At 42.4% G+C, this 21,304-nt stretch overlaps 2 protein-coding genes and 2 non-coding genes across 13 annotated transcripts in view; 2 read left to right on the forward strand and 2 right to left on the reverse strand.

The window, feature by feature from the left end:
• The first annotated feature begins 1,025 nt into the window (after positions 1–1,025).
• Positions 1,026–7,499, forward strand: zgc:165573 (cysteine-rich and transmembrane domain-containing protein 1). Its single transcript, XM_049756613.1, has 3 exons — positions 1,026–1,184; positions 4,164–4,466; positions 6,111–7,499. Exons 2-3 carry the CDS (start codon positions 4,172–4,174, stop codon positions 6,215–6,217), a joined length of 402 nt encoding a protein of 133 aa, XP_049612570.1. The 5' UTR covers positions 1,026–1,184; positions 4,164–4,171; the 3' UTR covers positions 6,218–7,499.
• A 1,598-nt stretch (positions 7,500–9,097) lies between these two features.
• On the reverse strand, positions 9,098–9,169 carry trnad-guc (transfer RNA aspartic acid (anticodon GUC)). The gene has a single exon. It is a non-coding gene; the product is annotated as a tRNA-Asp (tRNA).
• Positions 9,170–9,369: 200 nt separating this feature from the next.
• Positions 9,370–9,442, forward strand: trnav-cac (transfer RNA valine (anticodon CAC)). Its single transcript has one exon. It is a non-coding gene; the product is annotated as a tRNA-Val (tRNA).
• A 453-nt stretch (positions 9,443–9,895) lies between these two features.
• The window catches only part of LOC125989940 (teneurin-2), a 202,105-nt gene continuing 190,696 nt past the window's right edge, over positions 9,896–21,304 (reverse strand). For all 10 annotated transcript variants that reach the window (XM_049756483.2, XM_049756477.2, XM_049756462.1 and 7 more), the window contains 15 exons: positions 20,965–21,194; positions 19,459–19,613; positions 19,048–19,149; positions 18,650–18,823; positions 17,910–18,553; positions 17,481–17,656; positions 15,676–15,911; positions 15,290–15,586; positions 14,640–15,197; positions 14,276–14,545; positions 13,734–14,144; positions 12,987–13,097; positions 12,627–12,894; positions 12,275–12,405; positions 9,896–12,195 (listed from right to left, as the gene is read on the reverse strand). In XM_049756483.2, coding sequence (XP_049612440.1) covers positions 11,458–12,195; positions 12,275–12,405; positions 12,627–12,894; positions 12,987–13,097; positions 13,734–14,144; positions 14,276–14,545; positions 14,640–15,197; positions 15,290–15,586; positions 15,676–15,911; positions 17,481–17,656; positions 17,910–18,553; positions 18,650–18,823; positions 19,048–19,149; positions 19,459–19,613; positions 20,965–21,194 — 4,501 coding nt within the window. In that variant the 3' untranslated portion in view covers positions 9,896–11,457. The remainder of the gene's footprint in view (positions 12,196–12,274; positions 12,406–12,626; positions 12,895–12,986; positions 13,098–13,733; positions 14,145–14,275; positions 14,546–14,639; positions 15,198–15,289; positions 15,587–15,675; positions 15,912–17,480; positions 17,657–17,909; positions 18,554–18,649; positions 18,824–19,047; positions 19,150–19,458; positions 19,614–20,964; positions 21,195–21,304) is intronic.

Raw genomic sequence — 21,304 nt, forward strand, 5'->3', positions numbered from 1 at the left:
CGGCCAAAACAGTGGTCCCCGAGTTGCTTCTTGGTTATAATGGTGGTTCCTTGAACAAAAACTAATTGAAAATCCCTGCTGTAAAACAATATAAAATCTTACAAAATACTTTAATGATTAACATTAATTGCTGACCTATCTTTTCTGTGGACCTGTCAGATGACCAAGAGTCACAATTTCCACAAGGAAGAGGGTGGGGGAGTAACTGCATTTCCCGGACGTCACTGTTACAGTCTCAGTAAACATATGTACACGGTTGCCTCGTTGAGCGGTGAGTTATACGTCAACATTGCCGCCTTATTGGATGTGGTTTGATTGACAAACTCTCAAATGTACAGTATATTGACCGCTTTACAGGTAGATGGGTCACTAACTTCCACTGGTCGGAGCAGTTAGCTATAAAAAAAAAAAAAAAAAAGATTTTGGATTTTTTTGGGCATAATACCATTAATTCCCACAGGAAAATAAAGAACAATAAAAAGGTTTGTCCTATTATACACTATTATACATTTTATTTGTCTCACACAATTGAGATGTCGCAAAGTAAAAGAGCTGGAAAGAGACATAAACAATTATTAATTGTGTATTTGATAAACAGACACCAAAAATTTTATTTTTAATCTGATGATTATCAATCAGATTTACTTTGAGATCATATAGGTCAAACCAAACCAGTGTATGTTTTCATTTGTTACCATGTATTACATGGTAACGAATGAAAACATACAGCTTACATGGCATGTAACATACTTACAATGATAAATATTTCAACAAATGTTTATACATAATGTTTTCCAAATGCATTTAATGTATAGGCGTGTGTTTGTGTGTCTGTGAAAGGGCGAATGAGAGACATTAATTCCGTGCACTTTTTTATAAAAGTGATTAATGAAGTTCAATCGATTGACTTGAATGCGGAGCTGACACATCCAATATGGCGGATATCCCGAAGTAACGCAGCAGCCAAACTGGTCGAAAGCTATATCTATTTTCATGGTTGGAGCAGCCAATCACGTGCTACGTTTCCCACAAATAACGTTTTCACCCCTTCAATGACGTCACCTCCCGCTAGACGCACTCGACTCTCTGGCAGAAACGCTTGTTCACTGCGGTGGAAAAACAAACGTAAGGAAGACGAATTGCTCTCAACAGAAACCAATCTAATTTAGGCACTGCCCTGCAAGGTAAGGCTTGCTTAAATTCTCTTGGCTTTTAGTTTGTTGTTTTTTTGTAAGCCGAGTCATCATGAAGTTCTGAGTGTTTACTGAGCGGGTTGGGCTTGGCCTACAGGTGCACTTAGATTGTTATTTCAACCTCTTGGTAATTTAGGATTGCTGGATTTATATTACTAAAAACATCGTGTTCAGAGGTAAACACCTGTAAATCACATGATGAAAAAAAATGTGAACGGTGGAACCATTGTAATGATACAGCTTGATTTAAATGTGCGCGCAAGAGGTGAATAACCTTTGCATTTGTTATTGCAACAAATATGTTTACTATAGTACAAATGTTGCGCATATCATTTTGTTCAACCAAAGTGTATTGTTTGAAATTATTTACATGGAGCTTACCCATCAGATGCGTAGGACCATAGAAAGGAGCAAAGGCTCCCAAATCAGTAGCTGTAACAGTTTTTACCTTTTCTAAATGTCAATGTGACATCTTGATACTTGGGTTAAAGGACTGCAAAACATTAACTTTTTTTGTGATTTAGACAGTACGTTACATAATAATCATCGTGATAGTCACACAAGGATTGCACCCTTACAAGAGGGGAAAAACAAATAGACACGTGATAATGCAGCAGTTATTATTATTATTATTATTATTACTATATCAACACTACAACATCGATCGTTATAAGATCAAATGTTTTTAATCATATAGAGCTCAATGTGTTGTCATGGATGGACATCTGCTTGCCCTTCAGGTGAAACAAAGCAAATCATTAGGCCATGCTCTCCTGCTTCCAGAGCAGTGTTAGCACTGTTACGGAGGTTTGCCATCTGTCAGCAGTACTGAGAACATTTTGAGTTAAAGATCAAATATTTGTAACAGAAGCACAAATCAAGGAACTAAAATCAGGGAAGTTTTAATTGTTACGCAAATCGTACAACATGACTCAATCGTTACCACGAGATTCCTTACTTATTCACATTTCCATTACGATAATCATCGACATGAGTCCAAGTGTATGAACCACTGACAAATGTTAAAGCTGTTTTTCTTCCTGTAGAGGAGAAAGTGAATATGCCTACTGAGATTGACCTGAAAGCAGTCATTGGTGTTACCTTAAGTGTTTACACTGTACATATAGTGAGTGACAGAGGAGTCTTTCATTTTCCGTTGCTATGGTTGTTCTGCTTGAGCAAATCCAGCCAAGAAGGCTTGAACAAGAGTCGTAATGTTCCAGGAGTCATTAGCAATTTGTTTTGTAGCTTGGCAAATACTTCATGATTCTGTTGGGAATTCTGGAAACACAGCTTCCCATTCACAAAATCCACAATGAATCAAATAACCTTAGGACATTGCTTGGAATATATAAAAGTGGTTATGCACTTCTAGCTTGACATAGTACGTCAGGTGTCTATGCACAGCTCAAACTGTGCGTGACCATGCAAAAAAAAAAAAACAGTCCACATCTGTTTTGCATTTTTCTCTTTGCCATGGTGAATGTCATTAGCCTCTCACGGCACCCTGTGACCTAAGTGCCTCCATTTGTGAAGTTGGTGTGAACAGCTAAACTGCTGAGTTGTGATTGATCATTGATTACTGGATCACAAGACATTCCTGCACTGCAAAATCATTTTTTTCTGGTGTGTACATCATGCTGCGCATATTTCATGAGATTACAACAGGCATGAAATGGGATTATGGATCCATGAAAACCACACTTGCTCCCGTGAGAGAGCGAGTTGCATCACTTTAGTGGCTTTCGTAGAGGAGCCCCAAGGAATTCGTTACCAAGTGTGGCTCTAGAAGGCAAATTACAGCACAACAACACTTGAATATATCTGTTAAAGTCCAATGAGATCCAGTTCAGCGAAGTTTTGTTTGCCATCCACAAACAGTTGTTGATAGCAAAACCAATTTAAATGGTGCAGTATATGGGGTGTGCTGAATGATATTGTGAGAAATGGTTCCAAAAAACACCAACAATTACCCCGAACACTTAATTGAAAATGACAAGTCCATAGATCATATGGAGGATGTATTACATGGTTTGAAATACATTTTTCATAAATGCGTGACCAGAATTACCAATGAAAATTGAGACAACAGAGAAAGGAGACGTGATAAAGAAAAACATCCTTGTACAATTTTTTTAGGAGCAATTGATAAAAAGAAGTCATGGGAGTCAGTAATAAAATGTAAAAACAAAACCTTGACAGACTGGAATGATCATATTGATATGACAACAGTGACGAAGGTTATTGAAGGAACTGCAAAACGACTAACCCACATTTTCAACTTGTCTTTTCAGTCAGGTATATTTACAAATAAACTGAAGATAGCAACACTGATACTACTGGTTAAAATTGGAGACAGACACCACTTCACAAACGACAAGCCTGTACTACCCCTCCCAACCTCTCCTTGCACTGTGTGGATCTGACATAACACATGACTATGAATATTTTTATCAATCAAAGTAATTTCATTTCCAATGTATTTCATCAATAGTCATGATATAAACATGTCTCCTGTGTGCATCAAGTCGATATTTACAAAGTGTGCTGACATGTTCAGCACCAACTCCAACTCATATTAGCTGTTTGTACTTGGGACTTCCAAACCACTATCAGGCCAACTCTACCTCTTCCACATGAATGTTGCTAACATTTTGAGGGCAGTTTTTGGCATTTTCTCTCGTGGCGCTTTTATTTATTTATTTATATTTTGTTTTTTAACAAATGTTCGATAAAGGTATTGGACAGGTTGCCGAATGTACGAAGCAACAACACTGAAGATTCACACGTTCTTGCACTCGCTTGCCTACACACATGCACAACCAAAATAAAACCATTTTATTTTGATGTCATTAAAGACATCGATGGCTGTTCAAAGAGACCGACACAGATGTTGCTTGCGGGTAATACTATTCTGGTCTGATAGTTTATATTTTGTGTTTTTTTTTTTTTTGTTTGTTTGTTTTTCAGACTGAGAGATGAATCCAGACCAGCCACCCCCATACCCAGGCCCATCAGCTCCAGTTTATCCTGCCCAAGGCCAACTTCCTCATGACTACCCGCCTCAGGGTTATCCTGCCCAGGGGTACCCCGTAAACATGCAGCAGCCTAATGCAAATTACCCGAGCTACCCTCCTGGCCCAATGGGAGCCGGAGGCCCCTATGTAGGGCAGGGACAGCCACCTTATCAAGGTTATCCTGGACAACCACAATACGGCTGGCAGGGTGGGCCTCCACCTGGACCCATGTATGGAGAACCTCCTAAAAACACAGGTGAGTGCTAAATTGAGGACCATCAACATGATCAGGAGGATTAAGTAGAAACTAACAATGCCATGTTAATGTTCTTTGTTGAGAGATCCATTTGCACACTGTGGTAAAGGTCAGTTTTGTTTGGGCCAATATGTAATGGTACCCTCCCATCCAGGTCTTGTTCACTCATGCAAGCCAAGTAAAGATGCCGTGTCTTCCAAAGTAAAGATTATGCAAATAAGATTTATATCAAATAAAAACATCATCTTTTTTTTTGTTTGGGCCTATGTAAATTACCCAAATTGTAACATCAAAAATTCAAAATGCAGAACAGCTTGCCTACAGACACGTTAGAAATTTGACATTTTAATTGCTTGTTGGGACTTTGGAGTGCCTGGCCACCCATCAAGTTTCAATCGTTCATCGGTGCCAATTTTCTATCATTTGTCCCCTTCAAGCAAGTTTATCATACACACTGTTAAAAAGATGAGCAATGACTCAGCAAACGGGATGTGTGTAATTATTATTTTTGTGGATTAGGTTTTACAGTAAACTTTACCCCTTATTGAAAATGACTCAAATTAAAAACTCCCGTTAACTGCTAGCATCAGTATTGATTATGTTTCTGAAACGAAGTACTGTATGTCTTGTATTGTCTTGTATGTACATACAATGTGTGTAATTCCTGTTGTGTGTTTGGCTTTACAATGAACTCCAACAGTGTTGTCAATACACAATTTAAAGCATGTTTAGGGAAGTGTGTTCATGACTAAATTTCTATTAATTGTCCAGTCCGAGTCACAGAGAGTCGTTGTGATCCTTTATCAGTATGACTGTTATACTGCCCCTGGTGGTCAACACACACCAGAAGGAGCAGCACAATGAATGGGATCCTCTTGGGATATTCTTAAAATTGTATATATTTATGTCGTTGGTCTATTATTTATTTCTACACAGCACCAAATAATAGAACAGTGTTGTCACAATACCAACATTTGGACTTGGGTACTATATCTGCATATACAGTAGTATCTGATTACTGCAAAAACTTTTCATTCATATGAATGGTTGAAGATCATTATACTGGTACAAGTGTTTTGTGTTATGAGCAAATTAAATTCTTATCTCAAGACATCACTGTACAATGCTGAATACTGAAGTTTGTCAAAGGCCAACTATCTCAAGTTATGGCTTTGGCCAATGCTTGAACCGGAGTATTACACAACTTGTGGCTCAATGTGCTGAAGATGTTCTTGACTTATTACTCATTAAAGCACCTGACTTTAATATCAATCTTCAATCAGAGCTCAAAGTTCATAATAAATCGTATTGTCACTCGCTGTTTATCAAAACCTGCCTGACTGTTGCCCTTCCCCCACATGAATGATTAATCCCTAGCATGGGGATGCAGACATCTTGTCTCACTTGTCTTTGTTTCACACCAAGGTGTAAGCTAATGCTACCTGAAAGCTTGCAAATGATCTGGCTGGTTAGAGCCCAGAGTATCGCTGGTGTTACTTAACTGTTAAGTTTGCCTTTACGGTGGAGACATTCCTGCCTTGATTAGCTTTGCTATCATGCTTTATTTCCGACAATTCTCTTTGATCAACATTTTTTTAATGAAGGAAATTAGAATAATAACCTCTCTCCCTCTTTTCAACCCAGTGTACATGGTGGAGGACAGAAGAAGAGACAACTCTTCCTCGGAGACGTGCCTAACAGCCTGCTGGACAGCCCTATGTTGCTGTTGCCTCTGGGACATGCTGACATAATAGTTCCCAGCACCTTCATTACACTCCCCCTGCTCCCTACGTATTTCTGTGTGCCTCAAAACACTAGCATCCCTTCTTCCCAGTTGGCCTTAAATCTTGTGTCCCCTCTTCATTTTGCCTTCATTTCTTTGAACACCGTGCTTATAATGCAAACTTTTTTTTCCCCTGTGAATGTCAATGTGAAGTCCTTAGCACCAACTGACTAAGCGACCGACTATTATCAGGGGTGGCCTTTGGAGCAGCTTGTAATTGAGCTTCATTATCTGACCTGAGCATACATTTAGATAAAAAAAACTCCTTACAGATAAAAACCTCTTGGTTTTTGATTGTTGTGCGTAACGATGACAACAATGTGAGAACATTCTGACCTACAAGAACGTGGAAGCAACATCACATGCATGCTAGGCTAGTTAGTTGTTGATGTCACACAGTGGCAGAAGCTTCTCTTAAATACATTTACTCTTTGCTGGAGAAGCATTATAAGCACACATAAATTACTACAACAGCCCTGTGCTTTGCCTTTGCTGTGTTGGTTGTGACATACTGAAAGAACATTGACAAGCATGCATGTACATTTTAATCAGTATTTACACTGAAACACTAACTTCCACTTGAAAGTGTTTTTAAAGGTCTGAGCTTGCAGGCTCTGAAAAGTCAAAACACTGTCTTTTGCGGATAAGAATGCCGTTGGGTAAATTGCACTTGATCACTGTCGTTTTGCAATTGTCCCACACTACCCCGCGTTATGTGAAAGAATGCACAGAGCAACTATAACAGACACACAGCATATGTTGCGACCAGGCTCATCTCCAATGAGGGTCTCAAGCACTTTATGATGATCACTTCTGTATGTGTGTTGCCACTCCCGTCTGCTGTCTTGGCTCTCCACGAGCTCCCTTTTTTGCTTTCTTAGCGACATTCTTTTATCTTGGTCTCCCATTGTCACACGGATCTGTAAGCCACTGTTTACAAGTGAGCTGAAGAATGCGCTCTAAGGAGCTGACAATTGGAATGTTCTATTTTGCCCTCTGAATTTCACATCGTCTTGAAATTAAATGAGAAATACAATGCATTTTGAGGATGACGGTGATTTACGTTGCATTACTTTTACCTGATTAACTTTAAATAATCACACTTTTTCCATCACAATTAATGTATTTTTGTTTTTAAAATATATATGGTTTAACTGAAAATGAGAAACCATGCTGTAATCAATAAATAAATGCCTGTTTGCTTCAAATGAAAATCTTTGATTAAAATAATGTATTCCTATCAAGTGAAATACTTTGTTTTTATTTGGGTGGGTGGTATCAGTGTGCATACACTGGAGAACAAAGATCACTATTCTTTCATTGTCAAGATTGGCCTGGATTCACTTATTCATGGTTGCAGTGTCCCGGAGTGGACAGTTATCAGATGAGTATGCTTTATATATTGCCATGATGGAGAGATGTTATAGACCTGCCGAATGTGAAAAATCATTCATGATTTTTTCTTATTTACCTTCAGGATCGAACGCAATCTATCAAATTTCTGTACCGCTTCTCCTCGAGGGTCGCTGGCGTGTTGAAGCCTATCCCAGCTGACTTTAGCCAGGAGGCACCTGAAATGCTTTCCAGCTAATCATTCAAACAATCAGTCACATCTACAGGAGTTTAAAGTCTTCAATGAACCTAGTAGGCATGTTTTTGGAATGTGGGAGGAAATAGAGAAAATCCACAGGTCGAACATGACAATTCCTCATAGGAGGGTCAGAACTGTGCTTTGAATATATGCGTGACCTCTGAACTATGAGGCAGATATGCTAACAAGTTCACCACGTTTCTAGCACATTGCAATAAACACACCAAGTCCACTGTTGCAGTATTATGTCAGAAGTTTGTTCCGGTTGAGCTATAACATCGTCCAATTTAAAACAACGTATAATTTAAAATATAAGAAATGAAAACCCTAAATTATTTACTGTGTGTTTTATACACGGAATAGATGACAAAAAAAAGCAGCCTCCTGCGCACGGAGTTCGATTCAAATTTTGGAATAATCTTTAAGTTTCAGCGAAGGCGCTGTCACAATAATGCGTCCGGCACGCTGCGTTTGCGCGGTTGGATTAGATGACAAAAAAATCAGCCTCCTGTGTACCGAGTTACACTCAAATTTTTAAATATTATCAAAGTTTCAGCGATGGTGCTGTCACAAAAATGTGTTAATTTTTTTAACGCTTACTGAAACCCTAATCTCAACTACAGGTTGTTCCCTCTGCTGGGGGACACGTAATACTGCACCCATCTCATTTATTTCCATGTTGGAGGTCGTCCTTTGACCACAACCCACTGGCCCGAATAAAATACAAAAAAAGAGAGATCTATAAAAATAAATAAGGCACTTAGAATCCGTGTGTGGAGTCAAACATTTAAGGCCACCCCACGTTGAACTGTACCTCGAACTGTGCTCTGCACCTGGACTACTTGAACTACTCGAGTACCACAGTCGGACTGAGAGTAAATTGAACTATTCTCGCTATGCGATTACATTTAAAGTCATTGCAGAGGGGTGCATATTTCTGCTGGGTGGCATGATTGATGCACCTGATCCAATGCAAGGGGGGTATCTTCACTGTGTACTGTCTTCATTGTTGAAACTATGTAGACAACATGCCAGAAGAACAGAGACAAAGTATTGTTAAGAATGCCGTTACCAATGGGAGGAAACATTGGGCTGAAAAATGACTTTGGGACACCAGATGCATGTACCACCCCAACCCATTGACACACACACGCACGCACGCACGCACGCACGCACGCACGCACGCACGCACGCACCCCCCCACGAACACCCTCGCACGCTCGCACACGCGCCGAAAACTATGACCAAAACTTAAGCCTCCCCGTCGGGGAATCGAACCCCGGTCTTCCGCGTGACAGGCGGAGATACTGTCCACTATACTAACGAGGAATACGGGTTGTGCTGACAGTCGTAAGTCATTGGCCAGTGGAAGTGGCAGCTACCCAGTAAAGGTACACAATGACACTGTCATACCAAAGAGTTCTCCAGTGGAGTTATCACATTCGCTTAACACGCGAAAGTGAAAACGGCCCCGCGTCAGTCCGTGATGCTACATTTTGCAAGACGGCTCACGTACGACAGTCAGACAAGTTTCCATAGTGTAGTGGTTATCACGTTCGCCTCACACGCGAAAGGTCCCCGGTTCGAAACCGGGTGGAAACAAGCTTTATTAATCTTTTTGTCAGACCCGTTGAAAAAAATTCTCTCCGGGGCCAGTCCGTAATGCAGCTTTTTGCAAGACGGCTCCCGTATCACAGTCAGACAAGTTTCCATAATGTAGTGGTTATCACGTTCGCCTCACACGCGAAAGGTCCCCGGCCCGAAACCGGGTGTAAACAAACTGTAGAAATCGTTTTGTCAGCCCATTTGAGAAATTCGTCTGGGGCCAGTCCGTAATGCAACTTTTTGCAAGACATCTCCATTGCCACAGTCAGACAAGTTTCCATAGTATAGTGGTTATCACGTTTGCCTCACATGCCAAAGGTCCCCGCTTCGAAACCTGGTGGAAACAAACTGTAGGAATCTTTTTGTCTTTTGGGAGCATGAATATTTACTGTATACTGCAAAAAAAAAAAAAAAAAAAAGAAAAAACAGATGAAAGTGAACCAGACATCGTTGGGTTGAAAGAAACAATCATGTTTTATTCATAAATTCCCAGAAGAGTCTCGATTTGCTGAGCGTACGTGTTATACTTTGATAATACTGATTTGGTACAATTTGACATCCATCACGAGTCTCTTCACAGTGTGGAGGATCCATTACTGCTACTGATGTTGGGATCTAGGTTGGACATCCGTCTGTTTCCAAAAACAGAGGAAGAAATAAAGAAAAACAACCTAACATCAAAACCGCAGACCGATGCTGTAGATATGCAATATTAGAGTGCCACAAAACTCTAGAGTAGTAATACCAGCCAAAGATTTTGCACATTACAAGCCACTTCTTCTTAGAAATATAAAACTCGATATTCTGAACAATAGTCTACTGTGCTGCATAAAGGTAGATCTATACACTGTACATCGAAATATATCTTGAAAAATCATTTTCACAGTTTTAAAGACTTTTATTTAGAGTATAAACCATTTTTAAACACTTTATTACATAAATTATTTTTTTAAGAGAGTGACTATTATTTGCCCTGGTAGCAATCTAAAATAATACAAAAAAACAAAATGAACATTTATTACATAAATTACAAAAGAAAACAAACTCATACATTAAAGATCATTTTGAGTTAAACTGACGGACTCATTCATGATTGTCATATAGTACTAAGAATAAATAAATAAAAAATGGGTAAATGAAAAATAAATACCAACTTAGCATGTTTCCTGGACTCTGTGAGCGGTGGGTTTTGTACAGAAGTGCCTTGGTGAACGTCTCACAATCCTACTGCGACTGAAGCGCACAAAACTACAGCATCTACGGCATCAACACGCAACATCCTGAAGTTTAGTGTAATTGGACATGTATGTAGTAACATGTTTCTTCTCGCAGTTTAAAATAAACAATGCCGTGTAGTGCCACTGCCCACAAATATAGCCATCTTTTTTCATTTTGCTTTTTATGGTGTACTTTCTGGTCCTTGTGTAGCAGTTCATGGAGGCCTTGGGCTTGTGTGTTACTAGCTTGGATGTGCGCCGCATCAGCAGCACATGACTGCTCAGTTAGTGATGGACAATGGGAGGCCTGAGACAAAGTGACAACTCAAAGTGCCGGACAAACTCTTAAACATTGCCTCGTCTGTCTCTGGTGTCCTCCTCTGATGTGTTGTTGTCATGGCAACACAATGGAGCACTCCACAATCTTTTGTCCTTTTCCTTTCAGCGTCCTTATCGAGACAGAGGAGCCAGCGGCGCTCCATTGAATGGGCGCTCCCAGTGTGACCCAAAAAATATGGGTGAAAATATCAATCATCTTTTTTAAAAAGGGGAAATTTCCTATTTATTCTGTAGTGCCTTATTCAGTTTTTTTCTTCAAAGAAATGTTACTTTAGATTTTTTATGCCTGTGGCAGTAAAATTAATATGAATGATTTGTCACTCTTGTCAAAAGTCCCTGCAGCTTTCCATGAGTAACCCCGTTTGTTGATGAAATCTCCAGAGAAAAAGGGTTAAGGAGGCTGGGGAGAGGACAAAAAAGGGCTGAGGAGGAGTGGGACGGACGTATAGTGGGCTGTTACCTCCTGCCCATCTCATTCTGTCTGAGGAACTGGATATTGTTGCTGCTGTCAGCTAGTTCTGGGTACTGCTCCACAGGTAGCACGTAGTAGCCATCATAGCCTTGTACTCTGCCCGTCGTCAGGAGCTGTTGTCGCTCTCCCTCGGTCCAGAGGCGACTGCCTCCTTTTCCGTCTCTGGCCCTCTGCTGCTCCTTGGACCAGGCTCCCGCCAGGGCCCTCTGACGAGCCAACTCTAACAGTCTTACTTTCTCTTCGTCCACCACTTCAGCAGAGAGCCCGTAGCGAATGCTCAGAACGAACGAAGGCACAGCAAACTCCACCGTCACCCCTCTCCTGGAGCGGCCGCTCACCGTCACGTTGATGCCGCTCTCCAGTGACTTGCGGCCGTTTGTAAGCCCCAAGGCCAACAGGTCGCTGTCGGCTGAGCCAATTTTCACAAAGTAGTGGCAGTCCTTCCCATCCTGCGTGTAGTGGGTGCCTTCCAGGTACTGGCCGCCGTTCAGCACGAGAGCCACTTTGCGGCTGTCGTCGCTGGCCAAAGATGACACGCCAGCCACCACTCTGCCCTCTTTGAGGGCCAGCATCACTCCACGTCCTATGATGGGGGCGCTGGTGCCGAACCAGTGGCCGGGCTTTTCCTTTCGTCTGCGCCGTTCCTTGTTGAGCAGACGACCCTCAAGGGCCATGAATGCCTGGTTGTGACGCTCCGCTGCTTGCTGTACACCAGTGATCAGCTACACAGTACAAACAACAAGAAGATTGTGAGCTTTTAATGCTCAATAACTGTCATAGCCCAGGTTTCTCAATAATTACCTGTCCATTCTCACAGTGCTGCGTAGCCTGCAGCTCGTACGGTGGCTCCACAAAGTAAAGCGAGTGTCGAGGGAACCCTGGGATTATGTTACTAAGTTGGAAGCCAAACATCACCAGCCAGCTCTTCACATCTACAGCATCAGATAAAATGCAAATTACGTTTTTGAATGGCAAATTTACACAGGGTAGCCAGCCCATCACGTGACTTATTTGAAAATAAATTTTTAAAAGACATTGGTATGCAAAAACATCATGTTGCAAAAACAAGTTTTTTAGTACCTGTACCAGTACTTAAAAAAAAAAGAAACTGTGACATGTGTATAAAGTATACTGTGCTCTATTTTTTTCTTACCTGTGACATAATTTTTCACATCTAACATGTCACTGAGGGGGTTGTTGTTTTTGAACATGTACAGATTAAATGGAGCGGGATCTTTCCCAATCTTGGGCCAGATGCTGTAGTCAGGCGAAGTCCAGCGCCCAGCCAAGACATCATAGTCACGCTGAGTGAAGTGGACCAGCTTGGTCAGGGCATCATACAGACCACCATGAAATCCGACCACTAGCTGGAACTCTGGGTTGGAGTCCAGGTAAACCTCTCCGTATGCTGTGTATTGCACCTGAGTGAATGGAGCAGCGGCGTGTTTGGTATGAGGAGACTTGGACATGACATTAGAAAATTGCACTGATCAAAATTTTGCATTTCCATTACCTGTTTGATCATCTGTCCATTGCTGCTAAAAACAGCCAACGGTGTGCCAGTGTTGTCGGATGCGATGTAGTATTCCTCTCCACTGCTTACTTCCATGGCAAATACATGGCCCTGAACAAAAGAGATGACATTTGAAGCGAAAATGTTTTCAAATCGCTTTAACCGTGTCGCTCCAATGTTCAGCATTAGCCTTTCCCAACACTAAGGCCTCGCCTTCTGATTATTTATCAAGATTAGTCATTCTAGCATGTGACAAGAACAGCTTTCAGGGCTCAAAACAGAAGCATCATTTGAACAGTGAAAAAAGGTTGCTGGGGACATAACTCAGGGCCATAGCACTTTTGTATCATGTCTAATACAAATGATAATAAAACTTTAAGATGTGGCCAAATTTTCATCCATTGATGCATTAAAATTTGGACTCCCTGGTGGTCAATGTGCATGTGTTTAGATATCCCATGCTCCATGAATCATTCAAAATATATTCATTAACATATTGTCAATTGACTTCATCTTTTGGGTTCTTTAAATTGCTGAACCTTGAGTGGACAGATTGAAGCAAATGCAGCTGTTGTGCATGTGAGCATGCATGACTAAAGATGACTTGCAACACCGTTAGAGTTCATGTGCACTTTGATAAACATGCATTTGTGTGTCCATACATTGTGATATACTGCAGCATTGGTAAAAGTTAAATAACCGTTGCTATGTTTCTGAGAGATAATGTTCGTACACAAGCAAAGTTACCTGAAGATCATAGTAGAGCGAGGAGATTTCTGAGCTTGAGTGGTTAAAAATGTGTGTCACCCTAGCAGGGTGGTTGAGGTCAGCGTAGAAAAATTGAAGGTGCTGTCCAAGGCTGTTCCTTGTCGAGACTCTGCGGCCCAATCCATCGTAGTGATAAACAACGCTCCAGCCACCCGGGCCCCGATTGTAAGCCCTCAGCAGCTGACCCTTTGAATTGTAGTCAAACATGTCAGAACCACGCTGGCTGAGGTAGCCATCCTCATCCAAGCGGTACTGGACATCTCCCAGCCGCGTGATGCGATCACGGAGGTCATAGCGCAGCGGCATGATGCGAGCGCTGTTCCCAGGGTTCAGCAGATGAAGGTTGCCGTTCAAGTCATAGCTGTAACGCCATGTTGACCAGTCATTCACCTGAATAACAAAAACAGAAAGGCCAGAGTCTAACGTCAGTGGCAGTTGCACATAAAACAGGATATCGCCAGTCCAGTGTCTGATAACACAAGATCATAAGTCTGCACAATATGAACTCTTGGATGATTCACCTTGACCCCAGTGAGCTGTCCGTCTCCATCATAATCATAGCGATACTGAGTGGTGTTGGCGTAGGGCCCGATTTTCAGCTCTCTCTTCACCACTCGTCCCATGCTATCGTACTGCACTGTCATCCAGTACATAAGGGAACGGAAGATCTCATATTGGACCTCCTTGATGCGTCCGTGGGTGTCAAAATGCTTACTCAGCGTCATAACAGCTGTGGTGATAATCTGATTGATGTCGTAGTAAATGACCCCAAACTTTCCAAAGTGCTCCACCTAGGAGAGAAAGAAAGAAAGAATTTACTTGTCATCCAAGGAGCAAACGGGTACGACCGAATAATTTCCATATTTTAGCCCAAAGATGGTGCACCTTGCCAGAGATTTCATCATATCTGTAGAGGTCCACAGGTAGCGGCGTTTCACTGATGACTGGTTTCATGCTTGCAATTCGGAAGCTGTTGTCGTGGTAGGTGTAGTCAAACCTCGCGTTGACCATCCCCTCCTCACTGAAGCGATAAATTTGCTTGTCGATGAGTGGGCCCATCTTCCGATAGCGGATGGTACAAGAGAAGCCGCCGCTTTGCAGATTGACCATCTTCAGCACGCCGGCCGTCTCATCATAGCCAAAGGTCACAGCGGTGCTGTCGTACACAATCTCGGACAACTTGGCCAGCTTGCCGTACTTATAGAGGACACGGCGGCCGGTGCCCAGGTAATGTGTGGCTTGAGGCCTGCCGTCTTCACTGAAGTCATGGATGATGGAGGCGTTGCTCTCTGGCGGGTTGTAAGTGTTGCGGATGTATCCGATGGACACGTGTGTGAACATGGTGTGGCGGGCGACGCTTGGCATGGTGACAGCCGTGACCCGATTTGAGGTATCAAACTCATAGATGTACTGCTTTTGGCTCTGCAGCAACAGCACCATGGACTGGACAAAAGGAATTCAAGAAGCAGTTTGAGTGAAGTTCAGGGTTGCTACTTTTTGCCGCATAATGTAATAAATGTAATAACTGCACTTACTTTATCGAGGTAACTGTAACTCCAAACCTTCCCGTCCACAAAAGAGCGGGACAGGATGCGGCCATGGGGATCAAACTCAGTTCTCTCGCTCATGCTCCCCCTTTGCAAGCCAACAAGCTGACCGGTGGGTGAATAGGACACATTGACCACTGCCAGGCTGCTGCTAGGCAACCACATAGCTGGCCGGCCCTGAGCGTCGTACATGATGCGTAGTGTAAACTTGCGATGATCATCGTAAATCTTCTCCGTGCGTGTGTTACGGTCAAAGTCAATGGAGAGGAGGTTGCGACCGTGTGCCTGGAGAAAAGTACACATTTACAAAGAGTGCTTAGATCCATGACTTGAAAACATATATTTGTACTGTTTAATGCGTGGTTTAAACTCACTCTTAGCTTCCTGCCAAACACTGTAATTTTCCCTTTGGTCTGCTCCTTACGCAGACGCCATTCAATGGAGTTGAGGCCATTGTCTGTGGGAAGTGTGATATTCCTACGACCAATGGTTGGGCTGACATAGCCTGCCAGGATGTGGGGCTCCGTATGAAAACTTATGCCCATTCCATTGGCGTACATCACTCTCAGGGTCCCATTGTTGCACATCTGGTAGTTGTTTCTTACTTGGTCTTTAAAGGGGGGGAAAGGTCCATGTCATGAATGATTGCAAGACAATAATACAGTGAGTCCAATGAAGATGGCACGGCAAGTGATATATAGAACTGAACATCTCTTTCAGGTAAACAAAATTGTGCAAGCATTCAACTTAATTTTTTTTCACAATGCCATAATTTGCAATAGCAGACACAACCGTGATAGAACTGACATTGTAAGTATTCTATTATTTGTGGTTATGGCCCTGTGCCTGTCTTTTTTTTAAAATTCATCTATCTTTAAGAGTTAATTTTCTGCATTAGCATTATTCTTTGTTTTAACCTCTGTCAGGAATATTCAACAGCAATCAATTCCACCACTGGCTGAATTCTTAATGATCAGTTAACGTACAGCCATGATGTGATATGTGATATGGTTTTAAATGTGTTCAAAGACTTCATACACAACCACATACTACATGTTCATTTGTGTTATGAAATTGGACCTGCTACATAAATCATTTATCACTAACCTAACTGGATCCTATTCTAACAATCGTATTTGGAATAAAATCTGACATCTCTCTGCAGCCCTCTATAGTCCTTATCACCACTATGTAATGAATCACTGGCAAACACAAGAATGGAATCAGATAAGACCACGTCTAATGTTGAGCTTAAATTCTCTCTCCCAGGACTGAGAACACACATCTTAATCACAGTGAAGTGACTGAAAGGGAGATAAAATTGTTTTGGGCTCAGTACTATCTGGTGGATAGGAAAGGGGACGCGTGTTCTTTTTCATTTATAAAAGGTGAGAGGGATCAGCTGGTGCCTCCCTTTGAAACTCCACCATAAATGACAGTAATCCATAAGACCAATTTGTAATAAAGCTCCAGGCGCATTTTAACAATGCCTCAAACTGACAAGTGAATGTTTTTTTCCCACTGACTTGGCAGCAACAGCCCTTAGATAAATCTTTTCTGCACCGTCTGCCTGAACAAGCTCGTAATAAAACAGAAGCAATGGAGACGGAGGAGGGCTGAAAGGGAGAGAAATGAGACCTTGAGGGCTGAGGAGAATTTGCTGCGCAGGAGTTAATGAAGAGAACGAGAAAGAGCAGAAGAACGGGAGATGGTTAAGTGAGTATGTCACCAGAGAGCTGCACTGAAAACCCACGCAGGGTGGTGGAAACCATAAATTACTTACAGCTCTCTGAACATCTCTCTCACCACAACACAGGTGGAGGAACACCAAATACATCTCAATCGTATTCTGCTCAAGGCCTTGGAGCCTTATAGCACGTTGTTCGTTGTCATGATACTCACATTGCTCAGAGGGTCAAGTGACAATTCCTTTCCTTGTTCTTCAGCTTTGACCATACCAAATACAGTAAACCAAGGGAAAATGGGATCGAGCCGAGAACTTTATTTTTATCTTTATGCTATGTTTGAAAGATGAATGGGATTCACTATTAATGAACGTGACACTGTGATCATATTCAAATACATAGGATAATAAAAAAAAAAAAGGTAATTCAATATGTTCTCTCCAATTCAGAGCCACGAACCCACATTTACTGTTGACTTGCTTTATTTGCATTACCTTGAACCACAGTGTACGAGGCTTCCACAGAGGAAAGGTTGGTGATGACAGTGACGTCGTCATCTCTGCTGGAGCTCTCAATATCAATGGTGATAGAGCGTTCAATTTCACGATGGAGACTCGTAACCATGCCTGTGGGGTACGTCACATTGGTCAGGCGACCCTCGCTGTCGTACCTGAAAGAGGAGACATTTCACGGGATCAATACATGTGTTGAAACAGACTTGGCCTCAAACATTCAGTATATAAAAGTGGTTAGATGCAGAACCTCAGTGAGCAATAGCTTTGACAGGCCTTTTAAGCTTGACTGTAATTTAAAACCAGCCACTAGGGCGCAGTATAATACTGCATAAGCAGTGTTGGAAGTGCATGTGGTTCTCTTGGATTACAAGAGAGAGGTGATACAAAAATACACATAAGTCAACTCACTGGTAAAAGGTGGTCCATCCAGTCTCATCAGCTTTGGTGGCGAGCAGCCCTGTGCTGCCGCTGTAGCCCATGAGAGCCACCTCTTGGCCCATGGCTGACACACTGCGTAGTCCTCCGCTAGGGTCCAGTCCGAGAGTCACAACTTGATTCTCAGGCAGGAGCACCAGCCGGAGCAGGCCGGCTCCTCCTCCCTGGCCTAGGCCTTCCCTCCTTACTTTGACTGTATTGTTGCAATTGTCAACCAGACTTGCCAGTTCTCCGTCAGCACCGTAGGTGAAGTTATAGAGCGGCTCTCCCGTCACAAGACTAATGGTTTGGATGTGCAGCCCCTCCCTATTAAATACATACAGCTCCTGTTCCCTGGGTGATGCCACCTCGTACCGCGCCCCGCCAGATCCCCCAAAAGCTGGGCTAGAGATAGCAGGTCCGGGCCGATTGGCTCGAACTGCTCTGATTCGTATGTTGTTGAGGTCTGCTATGAAGAGCGTCCCGTCAGGGGACACTGCCAGGGAAGTAGGAGAGTTTAAGCCAGCATCTGGGGCATAGCCATCGTCGCCGTAGAAGCAGTTGCAGTTGACGTCATTCTTGCAGTCACAGTCAGAGGCAGCTCCAGCCAGAAGGGAGATTTCTCCGTTAGTGCTAACCTAAAAGACATTGAAGGAAACATAGTGTCACCACAAAGGAAACAAAAAATGCCACCTTGAGGAATATAAAGATTACACAAGACAGACAGGACATACCTGTCGAACCCGGTTAATCTTTTTCTCATCCGTCTCAGCGATGTAGAGAATGCCAGTGTGAGACAGGGCAATGGCTGTGGCACTCTCAAGGGCAGTGTGGATTGCCAGTTTGCTGAGGCTGTAGTCAATCCCCGGCACCTGACAATGCATAGGCCGGCCTGCTATGATGCTCACCTGTCAGGACAACAATGAAAACATGTTTACAACCTGAAGTGCATTAACTCCAGAAATACATCAAATTAATTAGTCCTACAACATACTATTTTCATTATTTCCTTTGGGAAAAACGGAACAAATAGTAAGCCAAGCAGCGTTTCAAACAGCATCGTGTTTGACCTTATGTATAGGTTCGGCTGCAGTCGACTATTTCTTGGTTTCGGAGAGATTGTTGTACAAACCTGATGGTTCTCGGTAATGCGCAGAATGACGTTGTTCTCCAGGACATAGAGAGAGTTGTCCATAGGGTTCACTGCTAAGTCTGTGGGCCACTCCAGGCGTACCTAGCATGCAGATACACAAGTTTAACGTCAGATAATCTACAGAACAAAATACTATGCTAATGGTGACATTTTGAAAAGATGCCAAGTTGTGCCATTATTTTTTAAGTAAGTGCAGTCCTCACGCTCCTATCATCCAGTCATTTATCCTTGGACTCTTTAAAGGTCCCTAAATCAGAACGTCCCTTACCGGTTGGCTGGCTGGCTGCGGTCCACACAATTGTCATAGCTCAGCACTCACAAAGCAGTTAGATCATCATCCATCATACCATCACCTCTCGCATCTTCCCCACTTCTGAGTGATTCTCTTACCTGGCTCACGTCCATGCTGGTGTCACAGCTCAGTGGTCGCACGGCAGTCAAATCGTTGGCTCCCAGTAAAGTGGAGATGATACCGTTTTGGTCCACCTTCCGGATCATAGTGGCGTCCACAAAGTACATGAGCCCATTTTTATCTACGGCAATACCTGCAAACGCCAGGGGAGGGCTGTGAATGAGGACTCATAACTCATAATTCATGACAGCGTGAGACATCTTAAGTCAATTAAAGCTTAGTCTTTCTACCTGCAGAAAACGGATAGCAGCTCGGACTGCTGATTTGCACAATTTCTCATTGGATAAGGACCAAAGTGATTCAGTGATGGAGTGGCTGCTGAACCTTTTGATAAGTGTTAGTTTTGGGATGAGTCATCAACTGAGGAAGTGAGCTAATGCTTCTCCCAAAGGAAAATTTTAAATTGCAAGTAGCTTTTTTTTAAGGCACCGACTGTTTTTCCACCACCCGCTTTTCACCCCGATTCCCGGCCTTGACTTTTTTCTCCATTTGCTCCATTTTTTTCCCCTAAGTGGTGCTGTGTCAGCCTTACTAGTCCAACAGGTGAGCATGCTCCAAAATATCTTCTGTAAGAACAGATGGGGGCACAGCAAAGGGCACACAGCAAATGAGAAACACAGCCAGGGAAAGATAGAGCAAATATTGTAAGCAGAGAGAGTATGTACAGGTGACAGGTTAGACTGACGCAGTCTCTCTTTTTCGCTCTCCAATCAGCTGTAACACGCATAGGCACACCTGTGAACCCATTACGGTATATGCTATATGGCAGCATTAGTGTCACTGAAGGGAACTGTGACAATGTGACACCCTTGACAGTTTGGTGTCACTGTTTAAAGATCCACTAATCCACTGAAATGATTCCATTACAGTATTAAGTTTTTCATTAACCTGATTTATGTCCTGCTTTTGTCGTCACCCTGCTAGGTTAAGGACAAATTGTATGTCGAAGAAAAATACAAAAAAAAACAAGAGCATCGTGAGCACACACATCCCCCCAAGGCGTAAACATTAGTTCCCTGTTGAAATTAGTAGCTAAATGAATATGAAAAAGGATTTTACTTTTTTACTGCAATACAATTCATTATATTGTTTTGACTTCATCACACTTATGGGTATGATCATGTTGAATGGAGAACTTCATTCTATGAAAAATACCAATCCTTATGAAAACAAAAGTTACATCAAAATGAAATGGAAAAGGAACTTCTATAGCAGAGGTAATGGAAAATAGCAGTACAGCAATCTTCATGCATTGTGCACCGAAATGATCGACACAATGGCTTGCATGAATAAGCGCCTTTGCTAAAGTGAAAATAATGAAAACCATTACCCCCAGTTATCCTCATTCATCATCTGATTACATACAATTCTGAAGAATGAGATCAATCAGAATAAATGAATGTAATGGCGGCTCTGTAATCATGACTAAATATACCGTTTGCCAGCTCCACATGGGCTCATTGCACTTCTGCTGAGCCGCTCACCTTTTGGGCTCATAAGTGTAGCTTCAGTGGCTTTGCCGCCATCGCCGCAGCGTTCATCAAAGGGCAGACACTGCTCTCCCGTCCCAGCCACAACCTCAGCATTGTCAGACAGCAGGCGGCCGCCTGTTAATGAGCGAACTCGGTAAATTCTTCGGGAGTTGGTGTCTGAGATGAACAATGCCCCAGATAACGGATCAACTGCCAGGAAGTACTTATTGGTCGGGTTATTACTGTGGGGATGGAAAAAAACAGTCATCAGGTTAGGCTTTAATAGCTTTCATTTTGTATTATAAATCACAGCTTCAAGTATTTTCTCTAGTATTGCAGAGATGTTGGATAA

Source organism: Syngnathus scovelli, chromosome 1, assembly GCF_024217435.2.
Source record: "Syngnathus scovelli strain Florida chromosome 1, RoL_Ssco_1.2, whole genome shotgun sequence".
Taxonomy (NCBI): Eukaryota; Metazoa; Chordata; class Actinopteri; order Syngnathiformes; family Syngnathidae; genus Syngnathus; species Syngnathus scovelli.